The 16,415-nt window shown below is 39.3% G+C and overlaps 1 protein-coding gene across 2 annotated transcripts; it reads left to right on the top strand.

Moving 5' to 3' along the window:
* Positions 1–2,825: 2,825 nt before the first annotated feature.
* On the top strand, positions 2,826–15,544 carry LOC100551166 (uncharacterized). 2 transcript variants are annotated; one of them, XM_031555004.2, is made up of 8 exons: positions 2,826–3,031; positions 4,979–5,618; positions 9,774–9,924; positions 10,745–10,838; positions 11,868–11,986; positions 13,007–13,149; positions 13,813–14,010; positions 15,312–15,544. In XM_031555004.2, exons 2-8 carry the CDS (start codon positions 5,593–5,595, stop codon positions 15,421–15,423), a joined length of 843 nt encoding a protein of 280 aa, XP_031410864.1. In that variant the 5' UTR covers positions 2,826–3,031; positions 4,979–5,592; the 3' UTR covers positions 15,424–15,544. The 2 variants fall into 2 exon arrangements, with proteins under 2 accessions (XP_031410864.1, XP_085088941.1); XM_085232815.1 differs by lacking the exons at positions 2,826–3,031; positions 4,979–5,618 and adding an exon at positions 8,645–8,940.
* Positions 15,545–16,415: the final 871 nt, after the last annotated feature.

Below are 16,415 nucleotides of genomic sequence, written 5' to 3'. Positions count from 1 at the left end.
TGACTTTTACCACAAGCACATTTTCATTAAGTTTCATTTCTTTTGGCAGGACATGTCAGTTTCTAGCTACATCTCCACGTTCTTCCTGTAAGAGAAGCGCTAAGGGAAATAATGCTTTTTCTCCTTGCTTCTATCACAAGGCTACCACTTTTTTCAAGCTGAAAGCAATTGGGAACAAATTATTTACATTTACTGTGAAAAGTTGCATGATTGATGCATTTTGAACAAAAATGGAAGGGTCTTCTCATAGTGCTTTACTCTTCTCTGTGATTGTAGGAGCTCTGTTTTCAGCTAGAAAACATCTTTATTATCCTTGCAGGCAGTGAATAACAAGGCTGTCAATTGAAGCACGTTTTTTTTTTTGACAATAAGATAGGGAAAGAATACAGATTAACAAGATCAGAGATATCAGGAACAAGTTCTGCCTGTACATACCCATTCAAAGGTCTTGGTTCTGTCTGTGGTGCCTGTGCCAGTTGTCTGAGTTTTAAACAACCAAATTATATGCGTCACTTAACTCCATTGCTTTGTGTGTTTTTCTGTTCTTTCCGTCTGTTCTTCACATATGTAGGGCTAGGTGGTTGTTTGCATTTTGTCCCCAAGCGGTAACATCAGTGAGAATTGTAGTGAAGAATATATTGCTAGCATTAAAACCAAAGAAAGAAGGGGTAGGTCTTTTGAAAGAGATTGGATATATGTTAAAGTACATTTACACTGGAATTCAGAGATATCTGTATAAGAATAGTTATACCATGTTCTCCTGTTTGTCTTTGCACTTTACTTATGAGTGTAAATGTGTATGTACATACACTCAAATGTGTGTATACGTATGCAGATACACATCTGTAAATACGCACGTACAATGGACTGGCTGTGCAGGTGGATTTCTGTAGTTCGTGCTTGCATCCACAGAACTAAACATATTCAGTATATGAATAAAACAGATGTTCATGGGAGGTAGGAATGTACTGGGAGGAAGGGAGGGAAAGGTGCAAAGTATTTCAGACAAAAGTCAGGCTGTGTAGTATGAACAGCTTGAGAACTGCTGGCACCGATGATGCCAGACTGAAGAAGTAAGATGTATTATGAGTAGTATTCCTATTCCATGCTTAAACAGATCATGTCTGTTTATCCTAAATATCTAGCATATGATAAAGCAAGTTTATTAAAGGAGTGCTTTAGTGACTCCGAAGTATTTCCTTATTACCTGATCTGTGTTTCAGGGAGATTGTGATGCATGAAGTGAAATGATTTTTTTATCTTAATTCAAATAATCAAGCAAACATACAAAACATACAAACATACAAAAAGAGCAATAAAAACCATAACTACTGAGCAATTGGCAGCAGTAACATAAATAAACACAATTTATGGCGATTTTATGGCATCTGCAATGAAGGAGGTTATGCAGGAGAATAACCAGAGACAGTGGTTAAAATGACTAAGTGCAAGAGGAAGCTTACAAGACTGCAACAGGAAATTGCTTATCGAAATTAATTTAGAATGGTTTTCATATGATTAAAATTATCTGATGAGACTCGTGTTCAATAAATTAGGAAGCACTTAATGAATGTTGTATTCCATTGGGATTTATTAACAATTAACATGAGAAAAGGTGAAGCATGAGATTCATAGCAAAGATGTGGATGGAGGCAAAGGGAACTATCCTTCTCAAAGTTGTCATCTCTGGGTGGCTCCATCATATGTCTGACGCTGTTTTGGCAGCTTTGGATATCATGTTTCAATTTGTGAGAATTAGACAGAAAGGGCATTTGGACGAGTCAAGGCTGACAGAAAGCTCATTAAAATGGATGGCATTTGCCTATCAATTTCAATGAGCTCTAAACTATGGCCTCCATAATAGAATTCTTGGTTCAGTCTCTTCTTAAAAAAAAAAAAAAAAAAAAATTCTGGCAGATATTATTTCTTTTTCCTTGTCTGCACATACAGTTTTGACTCTGCCCTTGCTGAATTCAATGGCAATACTCTTAAGGCCTAAAGGTTAATCATAAGCTTATGTGCACCTGTGGGTCAGAGATGCAATAACTTTGTTCATTATAAAAAAAAAAAAAAAAAACTGTGTTTTGAGGTTAAAGTGGAAATATGCCTTATTTCAGTGAGAAATATAATGAGAGAAATCATTACACTTAAATGAAGAGGAGTACTGCATGCCACTGATTTCACTTGGGATCTGAGTTTGTTTTCTCTTTCATACAGCCATGGATATGTTGCCAAATGCAAGAGAAGGCAAGAAACTTCAGAGAAAAAAAAATCTCAACACATTACTTATACATGATCTTTCTTTAGCGTCAGAAAAAGTCAACTTCATCCATAAATTCTTGACTGACATTTTATGAGAAAAGTCCAATTCAATAGTCTCCCGTAAAACCAAATAAAAATGCCGTTCTTCATTCCATAAGCATCTCTTTCCATGATCCAAAAACCATAAAATCAATGAAAAAACTCAATCTTTTGGCCAGATGTTGTCGCTGTGCCTTATAAGCTCTTTGTTTTTCCAGCAGAGAGGAACCAAGTTTCAGAGTGTTGCTTGGTTACAGCTTCTCCAACTCTCTTGGAATTCATGGCTTCAACACCTTAGAAAAACAGACATATATTGTTTTCACTTCAATTATTTATGCAGTTAGTTGTTTATTCCTTTTTGTCTAACCCTTATGCACCATTTCACTAACTCTGCTTCTCCCATCCAACGCTTTATTTTGCTTTTCTTGGCTTTTCCCTGTAAATGCTCTCCAAGTCCTATCACTGGAAGTGAAACAGTTTCTTGGAATCCCAAGTGGGCAGGACAAAAAGAAACTTGTTGCCTAGGTAACCTGATGAAATAACCAGATAGTTTATTCAAGTATGCCTGCTTATGTGCAGGAACACAGATGAGCGTATATACGCATTTAATATTGTTTTCCCTTTCTTCTGCTTTTTATGAGTATCCATTCAGATTATACTAACTAAATGTTCAAAGAAATTCTCTCAAACTGACTCATCCAGCATGAATTCCTGGAAATAATCAAGCCAGGTAAGATCAATATAGAAATTTAACTTTCTACTGCACTTATAATAGCATTAAATTTTTAGATCTAATTTTCCTGGTGGATCAACCTAATGATCTGTTTTCCCCAATCAGTATCAAGCTAACACTAAGTAAATTAAGAGATTTACATGAAATTATGTTGAGAAACTGATTTTTAGATGGTGTGGTGCCCTTGCATAAAAAAATGTTATAATGAAGCAATGTCATTTAAGCGTTCTTTAAAGACTGTTAACATAATTTCAGATCAGAAAAAGTCAGCAGTTTAAGTGCCTGGGCCTTAAAGCCAGTGCCTGGCTCCTCTGCTCTGATCTTAAGCAAGTCGGTCTCAGTGATCATGTATGAGTGCTGAGTCCACTGCATAAGCAGAATTTTTTCTCTTGACTACCACAGTGCCAGGATTTCATGCTCTGAGGATTTCTGTTAGTTCTGTAGGAAAGGGAGTGGGATGATCTTATTGCCTCTCCCTGACACTTTTTCTGTCTCCTCTGTTCAATTAGACTGTAAACTCCCTGGAGCAAACTCTGTTTACTGCCTTCTGTGGTGCCCAGCACAATAAGGCTTCTCGTGGCCTACAGCAGCCAGGATATTTTGAGTTGTTTCTGCCATTAGTCAGGTCTCAGGAGGGGGCAGGTTCTGCATATTTCATGCATATTTCAGCAAAGCACCAGCTGGATCTATTGGATACACAGAGAAGAGTCAGATCAATCACGTGCAGGTGGGAGAGACGTGGCTGAGGTGGCTGCATGCTGTGTGTTTGCTCCACTCCACCACTTCAAAAACAAAATTGCTGTCAAAATTGGACAAAGTGGGAAAAGCTATGTCTCTCTTGCAGGGATGTGTTTGTGCTGCTGCAGTTCTAGGCAGAAGCACATTGTTATGCACAGGTGGTAGGGATCTGTAAAACAGTGTTTACAATGGAAATGCTGGCACCACCTTACGTGTCGTTTCAGGGAAATAGGACAGATATTTTTTTCCTATGCTTTATGAGGAATGCATTTACTGTGGAAGTTCTAAATCCCATTAGAATGTGATGTGGACTAATGCCTTTCATTTTATGTAGAGTTAAGTAAGAAGGTCCCAAATTACTGTCTTGTTTAATTTAAAAATGAAATATTAATTTCTATTCTGAGCAGGTAGGGAAAAGATGTGCTTCAGTGACTTGAGGAAACTCAATATCCTGTCCTCTGCCCACCCTATAGTAAACTCTGTGTAAGATCTAAATTTTCCACGAAACCTATGCGGAATGGTTATTTTGTTAGATTTCAGATAATGAATTGACAGTTCAACATTTGAGAATTTCATTATGACAAAAGAGAAGAGGAAAGAGAATTCTGAAGGAAAAAGAGGACAGGAGATGCATTTTCTGTGAAGAAATTGCAAGGTGGGAAGACAACCATAGAAGTCTGTGACTATATGGTGTTTTCCATTCAATATCCGTGGGCAAAGAAGTTTACTGTGTAATTTTTTTCACATTGATCCTAGTCTATTTATTCCCTCTTCTTGCAGTAGGATGGCTAGGAGCTCAAGTGAGGAAAAAGCCATGTCTGCAGTGTGGGAAATGCGCTTGCAGATCAATAGAGCATGATGGACTGCTCTATTATAACCTTATACAGCACAGCACTGAAACTTGGTTCCCGTAACCACTGTTAGAGTCAAAAAGCCATCAGTAAACTTCAGCAGGGACTAGTCAACATCCATAACAATACTGAGCTGCCGCAGTTCCATCGGTGGCACGCTGCCAGCATCTCCTCTGGGCATGAGGGAGTAGAAGGAACATTGTATCAAGCATGTCTTAAAGTGAATAGCTTCGCTCCACTTATTCAAAGGACATGTAGCTTTCAAGTTTTAATAAAAAAATAATAATATAAAAATAAACCCCAAACTGATCTTTAAGTTTTTCCCCAAGGCGAACTGTTTGGTTTTCATTCTCAGATGCAAACTCAAAGAAGGCAGCATGGAAGATTGTGTATAAAAAGACTGGGCGTCTTCAAGTGGTGCAAAGACCAGAGAGGAGGCGTGCTCATGAAGACCTTTAATGAATGTCACATAAAATATGAGACTCTCTGAGTATCTGTTTTGTTTTCATCCAAAGTTCTGGCATTGTTTAACAAACTGTTCAACAGCCGTTAGTGAAGGAGGGGACCACTTACACAGAGGCAAGCTAACGGGCAAAAATGTGACAATAATTTGGAAAAGTGAAGTCGTGGAGTGAGCACCCCTGAGATTCATCTGGATGATGTTGTGACAGGGATCTCCGCCTGCCTTCAGCCACCTTCTGGAAAGGCAGACAGCTCGATGACAGCCACGAGATCAGCACAGGAATTTGTTTGGTGTGCTTAAGAGATCAGTAACAGCCGCTCCTAACGTGACTGCGTTGCGAGGTGACAGTGTTTCCCTGGAGACACTGAATCCATACCTCTCCAGCCCGGACCCTAGCAGGTCACCTCTCCTCAGAGGGTGCTGAACTACCACCCTGTGCAGGGGAAAAGATGGGAAGATAAGTGCTGGCTGTGCACCAATAGCCTTATGCGAGATGCGAGGACTTTATGCAGCAGCAAGCCATGTCGGAAAGGTAGGAGGGTGAAAGAAGAGAAGTGAGTGCAGCCATTGCACAGCTGCCTTGACAAGCTTTGACAAGAAAGATAGTGTTACAGGATTGAGTATCTTTTTTTAAAATGTGCAAAACTGCGTTGATGGTGGAGAATGTTGTGCAGTGAAAACAGGAAAAATTGTTTTTTTTCTTGATTCCATTGGATGATTACTGAAAGACAAAAGATGTCTCAAGAGAAAGGTGTAATTTATTATAAAAATGTGCAAAAGGCACATTGGGATGTGGAGTTTGTATGGCTGCAAGTTAGATCCATGATGAGCTGCATGGAATGTTAGTTAATTTGCTAGGTATGTACAATTATGTGGATAAGAACTAATTATGTTAATTGCATCTTTTTAGGGGGCAGTTTTATGATGTGTAAAGCAACATAATTGATGGTACAGTTAGCAGCATTGTAACCGTAAGTCACAGGTGTTTGTCACTAAATTATGCTCAAACAAACTGCTTCAAAGTGTTGGATAATATCTTATAATGCCTATAAAAATAATTGAAGGGCAATACAGCATGAAAACACAATGTCCAAGTCCTATCGAGTTCTAAATTCAAAGGGTTCTTTTAATAAACCTTTGCATACAAGCAACACCTGCTACATAGCAGTAAATTGTCTGCATTTTGAACAAGGCACAGCCTGAATTTTGAGTTTCTTGGTTATAAATGCCTATACAAATTGTATCTGCAAGTTAACCCTGCAATTCATTTCTGTTGATCAGCTTTGGCGTGTGCAATTGACTGAGACAACCTAAATAATGGGTGTTTGTATCATGCAGGCGGTGAGATACGTGTGCCAGTGGTTGGGCAGATCCATCACCAGCTCTCTCAGAGTCTGTGTAAAATCAGTGGCTCTCACCCAGATATAAGAATTCTTCACTTTCTGAGGGCTTATCACCCTTTCGTTACTTCCTTTTTCTGAAAGATGGTCTTAGAATCCAGCAGATTTCAGTCCTCCATAGTGATTCATGTTTTTCACTTCCATAGTAGTAGAATGAAAAGGCCCTTGGAACACTTTGCTGTTGCATAACAATCTGAGCAGACTTATGTTGCCCTGAACAAGAGCACAACACCTTTCCATCACGTGTCCTCCGGCTGAATTAGACATCAAACTGTAGCCATCACCAGATGCGTTCCTACTCTGCATGTCTGCAAGAACGACACAGCCCTATTTCTTGTTCTCAAATCTTGCAGACCCAGTGTATCGAGAGCACTGATGATTTACATGGAAAGTAGTCATTGTTTGGTGGAAAGCTAAGCCTCCTTTGGGGCTCCTGAGTCCTTAAAAGTGGTTGGGGTAACACTATTGGAAGCTAGACCAGATCCCAAAGCTACCCCAATTGCCAGTTGCAAGAGTTTCCTCAGAGCTTACGTCATCCACTGCTCAGCCATCTCATCCATCCTCATCCAAATACTTCTCACCCACTGAGCTTTCCAGTTGCTGTTTTCCATGAGGCTACATTGAAGATGTGCTGGAGTGTCTAGAATGTTTCTATATCAAGTCTATATCAAGCTGCCAGTTATATCAGGAGAAAAGTCTTTTGACGGACAGTCCTTTCTTAGAGACCAAATACTTAAAATAGTACTCAGGAGGGATCATTTTCACTCAGAATATCTTTCAGCAGTGTATCTTCAGAAGTACCACAGCTATAGCTTATCAGAGTATTCAGTGGACTTTTAATATATTCTACACTTAACGTCAATTGCATTAGAAAATTCACAGCATTTTGTTGCCTATGAAAAATTTGCGAAGACTTCAGTGGGGCTGAAACAAAGCCATTTCACTGACATGACTGACACTGACATCTTGATATCTGGGACTTTCATTAGCGAAGATTTTTCCCGTTCGTTTTTTGAGTTTAGTTTTTAAGTTTCATCTCCGATCGTCTTTTATGGAATTCTTAAAATATAGCTAAGTGTCTCTGCTTAAAAGACATCATTGATGCCTCCCTGCAGACCCCAAGAAGAGAGAGAATGGAGGAAGGTTATTGCCATTGAGGGTTTCCATTACTGAAATTAATTCCTCTCTCATAAGAGTTTAGATCTATGATTTATGATAACCACCAATTTCTCACTGCAGGCAAAGGGAGAGGAAATGACTCAGCCTGGACAGACATCATGAATCTCATTTTTTTTCCCTAATGCTTGACATAATCTGGTGTGCTGCTCCCAGAGGTGTCATTGGAGATTCATATCCAGCCAAAGGGCCTCACGATCAAGGCAGAAAATTTTGTTACTTTCATGTATTGTGTGGTCTGTAATTGTTTGGAATTGCATCCTGCCTCATTCATTACAATTTCTTTTACATCAATTGTACAGCAAAATGGTCAGGAAAACAAAGAAAGAGAGCAAAAAGCAACGTTGCCCTTGCTTCTTCCGAAAGATCCTCTGACATAATGTTAGGGTCCAGCTGATGCTTATTAAACTCAGTCTTGAGATGAAAAACGCTTCCTTCTGCCACTTGTTCCAATAAAAATCTCACTGCCCACGTGACTTGAGAAGTGTTATCTATCACATATTGATTCTGCGAAGTTATGTTTAATTTTTTATCACTGACACAGAATTTGGTGAGTGGGCTTCTGCCAAAATATCAGAATAGAAATCATCCAGCTATGATATGTTCACCCACATTCCAAGGGACCAGCAGTGTGTACTCATGCCTCGACAGAGGAGGCAGTGTCTGGGTGAGAGGAAGGTTTTGGGAAGTCTCGTAATTCTCAACAGTTACTCGAGTGCATCCTAACTTTTTTTTCCCCAGAAGCTTTGAAGAACACCAGAACTTTTCTTTGAATAAAAAAGTGTTTTTCTGTATTTCTCTGATATGACTTCACTGAACACGCAAGGAAATGAAAGCAAAACAAATACCAAGGGAGGACTATGTACGAGCTCCCCGTGCATTTTTTAATTTCTTTTCTTTTTTGTAAATTGTAATTTAGTACACTGTAAATCCTCTTTTTATAGGGTTGCTGTGTGTGAATGCCTGGTGACTTGCAGCAGCGTACTCATATGAAAATGGCCTGTCTGAGAATGATCTCTAAAAATGCCCACGTACATAGCTGTTCTTTTCAGAAATGCTGAGCATGCTCTGCTTCTTCTCAGTCCCTTGTGGTTTATCGTGGCTGCTCTGATTGCATTAAACAAACAACAACAGTGCAGGGAAACCATAAAGCAAGAAGGGAGGAATAATTTCATATGTCAGTGCTGTGCTCTGCAGTCAGCATGCACTTCCAGGCAAGAAGTAACGTTTGGTTTTGATGATGTTGCAAAAAGGCAAAAGTCTTAGGAGGTCAACGCAGTAAGTAGTTGCATGATTATTTTCCAATGAGTCTGTAATCCTAAGTTTTAACCAGCAGGCTGTTTAGCCTGTCTTTTACAGTCGATATGAAACAGTCATTACCATCCTCACTCGACCATTTTAAAGCTGCATTTTTATTCTCCGTTTCTGCTCCTGACTGTAATTGTTTTAATGATGTTTTCTGACAGCTGATGCTTTCAGACAAGCTCTCGCTGAGCATGTACAGTAAAAGTTAAATTGTAGTGCTGTATGCACACACTAAGTTAAAATTACTTTTCTCACGCATTCCATGGTAAATTTCTAAATTGCAGCCGCCAGTCTGCAAATTATTAAATATCTCTGAAGCACACTTGCAGAAATTGCACCCTTTGGAATATGTAAAATACACATTTGGAAGAGTTCTTGGGCATAAACTGGCAAAGCCTAAACACACACACAACCTCAAGATATACAAAGTTTTGCTCTTTTTTGAACTTTTGACGTTCTACTGAAACTTATTTAAAGGATTGAAATAAGCATGCAGCAGAGGAGTTATCTTGTCCTACAATCCAGATCTACAAACACAGGGCTATGCAGGAGAAAATGGGACATATCGTGATCTTGAAGGTTAATGTTTTTCGACAAACTGCTTCTTTTATATCAATAAATAGTATTTGTGTGCGTGGTTCCCTCCAGGTACTGGGGGAAGTGCTGTACCTATGGTTTGACCAGAGTCACGAGGCTGTCATCTGGTGCCACGTCCTACCGCTCACTGCTCTGTGCTTTCTATTATTGTCAAATAATTTGCATTTGTCTGAACAGAACCTGTTACTGGTTTAACTTCTCCTCTCCAGTTCTTCAGGTCTGACTACAAGCAATCAAAAATTCTGTACATCCTATTCAACCTGCTGTTCCATTCTCAGTGACGTACACACTGTTTCACCAATTTTATCACCAAGCAGAGGATTCATCAGGCAGAGCTGTGACTCAGGGCTATCTTCCCCAGTAAGTGTTTGCCTTATCAGTCTGATTGCAAGCCTACAGATGAGAAACACTGACACAGAGTAACTAAGACTGAAATCTCTTCTTCACCTTTGAACCCGCTGTGTTTTGCTCCCCTTTATCTCCCAAAGCTGGATCAAGTCACAAGACTATATGCTATGATGTTAGCAGTGTCAGGGACTTGACTCAATGGCCCAGGAAGCATTTGAGAACTGTGCACGGAACTGGGTGCAATGGACATGTATGTGATAAGTCTTAAGGAGGCTGTATGCATTTGCTAAACAATGTCATAGCCAGTACTGCTCTGAAAGGTAACAGATTTTCTGTGTGCAATATTTGAGGCAATGCTTACAAGTAATTGTGACTCCAGAAAGGGCGGTGGTAAACTACACCTAAAATGTGAATTCCCACAGCACTACCAGCTGCCAGATGTGTGCTATGCACACATAGCTCAGCTGTAACTGGATGGAAAATGACCTGAAATGTTTTAGTGGAAAGGCAAAATGGGCAGAAACCTCATGTTCTCAAACACTGTGGCAGATTTTCTGTGTTTAGATTGAATGCATCATTTGCATTCAAGATGTTTTGTATGTAAGATGGTCTATAAACATGATTTCACACTTATGTATACAGAAATTCATGCCATTGTATCCTCACTACCGTGTGTCCTTTTGCTGTTAACCAGATGGTTTTAAGGCAGAAGATGGTGAAACCACATATGAATGTTTTTGCTTCTGCAGTAAGGCCAGAAATAAGACAATACAGTGCCAAGAACTGGAAAACATTACTGATTCTTTTACTTCTTTGTTTTGCCTTTTTTAAGCTTCCTTCTGATCCCTTCAAGTATCTCAGCTGGCATGACATAGAAGAACATGATGTTCAAGGAAATCAGCTTCATTGTCCCCGTGTGAGAGAAGGTAAAGAGCAAAAAGGCATGCTTGAGTTGAAGCCTCATCTCTATTCTATCAGTGTGCTATTAAGTGTTAGAGATGATAAAGTGGGGTTTACCACTCTTTTGAAAAGAGGCAGGATCTCAGCCCATGTTGTACGTCTTTGCTGGTTTTAATTGCTAGGAAAATAACCTTTGTATCTTTGAAAACAGGAAAGAAAAGTCAAAACTCTTAATATAAAGTGTTTCAGCATTGCAGTGTTTATTATTACCTCTCATAAAATCTCATTAACATATAAATACTGTTCAGAACACTAAAAGCATATGCCAGACAAGAAACCAAGAGCGAAATTCAGTCCTGCAAACAGTGACACACCTTTTATTCCAAGGCTGAATTGGCCCAATTACAGTCTAAAGGTGTAATCAAGAACAAGGAATGAAAGGTGAATTTTAAAACCTAATGTTTGTATGTTCAGGGCTAAACAATGGGAAAACATTCCACAATGCCCTTTAGTTGGAGTTTTAAAGGTATGCATAAGCTGTAAGCATTTTGGTAGACCCACTGACTTTTTGCCTTCAGTAACACAAATAAGTTTTCGATAAGGTTATAAAGCCTATTTGTAGATGTTGTCATTGACTGGCAAGCTGGAAACATAATTCTTTCTCAGTACAATTAAAGTACAAGTACAGCTCTGTTATGTAATCTCACTTGAAACATTCAAACGGATACATAGAGTGTTTTAGAACTCAGATGCCTGTCCTGTGCACAACCATTTAGAAGCAGCTTTTATTCTGAGCTCCAGAATAAATGTCAGTTACTAACCACACACTGGATCATCACGACCTTACATTGCTTGCTGAGTAATGGGCCCAGAAATGGCAGAACAACTTCACATTCATTTACTTCATGGAAGCCTGGAAACCTATGCACCTATAACACTAGATATATTTCTACATTTCAGTTGTAATTCCCAGGCATATAAGTAATCTTTTAGCAAGGAATTAAATGCTGGTTCCATATCAAACCTACTGTTGTAAATCTTTTCTTTCTGAGCAGGGCCTTGTGAAGAAGAGCTATTTTTCAGAGGAGAAGAACATACCTTGAAAAAAAGAAAACAACTAACTGACACAGAGAAGTGGCAAAAGAAACTGCAAGAGAACTGGGAAAACTGTGCTGTAAAACTTTCTCATTAATTCTTTGCACTATGGTAGTAAATAAGCCAAAGAAGTGAAGCACTGGCTGCTCCTTGCAGTTAGTCAATTTAAATCTCGGGTTGGCACCACAGCACTTTAAACCAGAATGTTTTCACGAAATGGAAGAAACATTGCAGTTTGGGTTTTTGAACCAACTCTGCTCTGGTGATAAAGCTCTGTGCTCAGGCATTTAACAGCTAGTTAAATTCTTTGCCTTTGCCAAAAAATTGATGAGTGAATGGCTAAAGAATGGAGTGGTTCCATTTCAGCTCATCCTCCCTATCCTCACACCAGTCTGAGCAGTTATTCTGTCTGGAGGTACTACATTATTGCTGGCTCTCATCAGCAGTAAGTCATAGCCTCTCTGATTTCAAGAAGGAAGTCATGTAGGATCTTACTTACCTTACACAGCGTTCTGGTTCTCGCCTCCCTGTGCACAAACACATGACGGAGAATACCAGTGTTTGGCTGATGCAGAGCACTGTTTTCCAAATGAGATTATATGTTGGATGTATAAGCCATGATCACATAGTTGTGCACACACACATCCCCAGTCACAGAGGAAAGAGGCACCTGAAAGAAAGATTCATATGACTGGGGAGAGTGGGGGAGGCGGAAGATTCAGGCATAAAATACTATGTGGGAGAAAATGGAAAAATAACAAGAAAGTAAAAGATTATGGAAAAGACTGTTGGAGAGCGGGTGGAGGGAGAGAACCAGTGGAGAACATGACTATAGAGAGAGATGGAGACTGCTATCTGATTGGCAAAGCTCCATCCTTTTCCACTGTACCTCTTCAGGCGACTCTTACTTTCATAACATTATGCAGTGCAGCGCTATGATTCAAAAGGAAATTTGGCACCACCGTTTGTTTTTAATTGGTAGAAGAGCACCATGATAAAATAGATTGACCTTTTAAGGAATTCTGACATTTAAAAGATTTAATATAGCTACTAAAATGCAAAGAAAAAGTAAGTCATTTCTACTTTTTTCCCTCGCCAGGAGCTGAACCTTTCATTTCAGGACCTGGGTGATCTTTACCAGGTGGAAAACTTCAGAAGGATTCTCCAAAGATTGATACGGGTGGAAAAACTTTGGTTGGTGGACAATTCTTTGACAGACCTAAGTGCCATACGGTTGCCAAGGTAGACAAGATGTCCTGCTCGTCTTTTTTTTTTGTATTATAGAAATCAAAACTGTTATTTACTTAAGTAATGTCTGGAGCAAACCCTTGAAAACTGGTTAAATATGATATTTTGGGGATTATTATATGGGGAAAACATTACTGTATTTCTATTCTGAATTCACGCTATGCTGAAATTGAAGATACTCAGTAAAAGGGGATGTCTGCTTTATTTCTGGTGGATAATGAATTCACGAGTCTTACTAAGTTCAGTGATATTTTTGCTAAAAGAGATCTTGTTAAACAGTGAAGATATGGGGAGAGGCCAGGTGTTACGATTACAACTATTTTACTATGCAGCGATTGCTATTCTGATATCTTGTGCCTAAGAATGCTGAAAGTTATAATACAGAGAACAGGAATAATGATGTATCTTTTATAAAATATAATGAAAGCTGAGAGTGTAAAGTATGGGGATCTGATCTTGCAAACCTTGGTTGGCAAAAATAACACAAGTATAAAACAAGTGTGAGAGCAGGTTCTTCAGAATAAAATTCTTGTTCTCCTTATTGGAAACTCTAAGATGCCATGACTTCAGGTAGATGAAGAACCATCCCTGTGTTGACTTACAGGTATGTACTGTTATAGATGTGATCAATGATGTCATATGCTTTGTACTTTACAGATGCAGAGAACTAAATGTCAATAAAAACTACTTTACATCCTTCAGACAGCTGCCAAAGTTACCTCAGATTCAGCACCTGTCACTGGCTGAAAATAACATTATGACACTGAGTGGAATATCAGACTTGAGACATACTCCACTTGAATCCCTGATACTCAAGAGCAATCCCTGTGAGTTTCAAGAAAGCTACAGGCAACAGTAAGTCTTACCATCTCATGCACACTTGCATGTTCACACCCTTGTTTTATTCTTCCCAACTGATTTTGACTCCAAAACCCTGTTGCTAAAAAGAAAGAATTACACTTAGGTCAGAAAGGGTAATGAAGTGTGTTCCTTACGAACTCCAGTAATATACAGAGTTGGGCATTTTTCCCAACCACAAACTTTGAATCCAGTCAGCCATGTACAACAGACATGGATGATATTTTTGAGATAAACATGTAAACATGTTCATTAGAAGTCCTCTCTTCCTAGAAAGGCAAAAAAGTAGGACCATCTTTAATGAAAGCTTTTCTGAATTTTCAGTAGGCTTTGTGCTTCAGTCTTGTAGACATTCCTTTACTAATATGGTAGTAATGCTTGTGCTTTTAAGCATAGATAGGCAGATATCAAAGTGCCAGTTAAAAGTTACATTTAAAATATTGAATTTCACATTTAATTTACATATAAAAGATCCAGGGAAAGAAACGCTGAAGAGCACTTTTTAACATTTCCTATTTCCATGAGCCCAATCCTACCAGCGTTTAAGTCAATTAAATGTACATAATTCTGGCACTGCTTTCACTGTCAGTGTTTGAGGACAGAGAGAACCATTTTCAAGCACTGATAAAGCCCTGACACGTGTATCAAGAATGAGCCCTGAAATCCATGCTCACCTTAGAAGGTACAGAGCAAATGGCACACCATGTGGCTTAAGGCCCTGTGTAATGCTTTCAGGAGGCTATGACTCTTCTTCTAAGGAAAAAATAGAGTGGTCTTAATGACCAGGATCAGCGATGCTGATACGCTGCTTGAAAGGAACAGTATAATGGGAGGTACAACCATTCATTTCTCTTTGGCATCGTGCCCACAGAAGCGCGGAAATCTTTGCAGAGAGCCCAGTTTCTCTATCGCAGGTGGATGAAAGTTGAGCTGTGCATCTTGCAGTGTGAATCCTTGATTTTCAGTAGTCCAGGAATTTCAGTCTAGGGTAGCACCGTGTGCTCTCTTTTACAATTAGACAGCTGGTTTGGTTCTACTCCATTCAAAATGTAGATTCCTGGGGTGCTTTCCAGAGTTTGATGATATAAAAATTGGACAGCAGAATGAAAACTGAAATTTATAAATTAGTTCTTTACCAAATAAATTCAGCAACAAATGCCAAATCAAGGTTTCCATCAATGCAGTCATATCTGAATATCATTGAATCCGCTGATTGTTTTTCATCAGAGCCTACTTCATTTGCAAGATCTCAAAGAATATTTGTCTCAATTTCTATTATTCTTTCATCTTCTTTACAGTGTATTCTCCAGTTTGCCAAATCTGAAAGTACTGGATGGTGTTCCAAAACTGCCAGAGGACTATTCACCCCCAGATACCAGTTTTTTCCCCAGAATATGCACTGTACTCTAGCACTGTGTTTGTTTGGGATCACAGCTGTGCTAGAATCACGTTACGGAAAAGAATCAATAAATTCTGTACATGGAAACTACTATTTTTTGGGGCATTGAATCAGAAATACTATTTTTTTGAGCGTGTTCTTGATACCACAGTCATCAAGTAAGTATTGATAACTGGATTATAAATAAGACATGATATGTATGCTGAATGTCACGGGTTTCACGTATTTAAAATATTTGCTGACTTTCTGGTCTAGGAACTCTGTGTAAAAGATAGCCCAGAATTATTGACTCACCAAACACATGTCCAACTCCAGACCACGTGTCCATTCTGGGAAGTGATGCAGGGATCAATGGCCAGGTTGCTAAGGGAAAAAACTGAACAGAAGAACCACTGACAAAGCAGAGCACAAAAGAGGAAAGAAGTCTGTCAGTTGATTGCTGGTGTTGTGTAGGAATGTCTTACCGTTTACTAAAGGTTCCTCTATCCAAAGCTACAATGAGGAAAAAGAGCTGTAGGAGCACAAAAGGGATTTGTCAGGGCTCCCCGGGGTATCTGAATGCAATTGTCTGTGAGAGGTGCCTGTCCTTGTCTTTGATTCATTTCCTGCTCAATTTTAGTTCTTCTTCCAGGCAGCTCATGCTGGTGCACAAATAGCTATGCCCTTAATGGCTCAGGAAGAGAATGACAGAGTCCTGGAAAATAAAGACAATTAACAGAATTGCCTAATTCCAGAGACAGTCAATAAATTCTCTGCTGTGTATTGGCTGTGGGCACGGTTTGGTTCAATTAACAGAGCGAGGAATAATGAGAGCTCAGCCTTACATGTTGAGTGCACAGAAAGGCTGCAGCTCAGTCTGCATTGGATCGGGGCAAGAGGAACAGCCTGGGAAAGTACAGCTCTCCTGCAGCTGAGCGGTCCAACCAGTCTATTCCAGCAATGCATGACCTAAGATCACACAATTCTGCTTGTGTAATAGTGTCTAGCTCAATGTATGTCCTAA

Source organism: Meleagris gallopavo, chromosome 11, assembly GCF_905368555.1.
Source record: "Meleagris gallopavo chromosome 11, MGAL_WU_HG_1.1, whole genome shotgun sequence".
NCBI classification, from domain to species: domain Eukaryota; kingdom Metazoa; phylum Chordata; class Aves; order Galliformes; family Phasianidae; genus Meleagris; species Meleagris gallopavo.
Note: the sequence above shows the minus strand (reverse complement) of the source record. Positions and strands in the feature narration are given on the sequence as shown.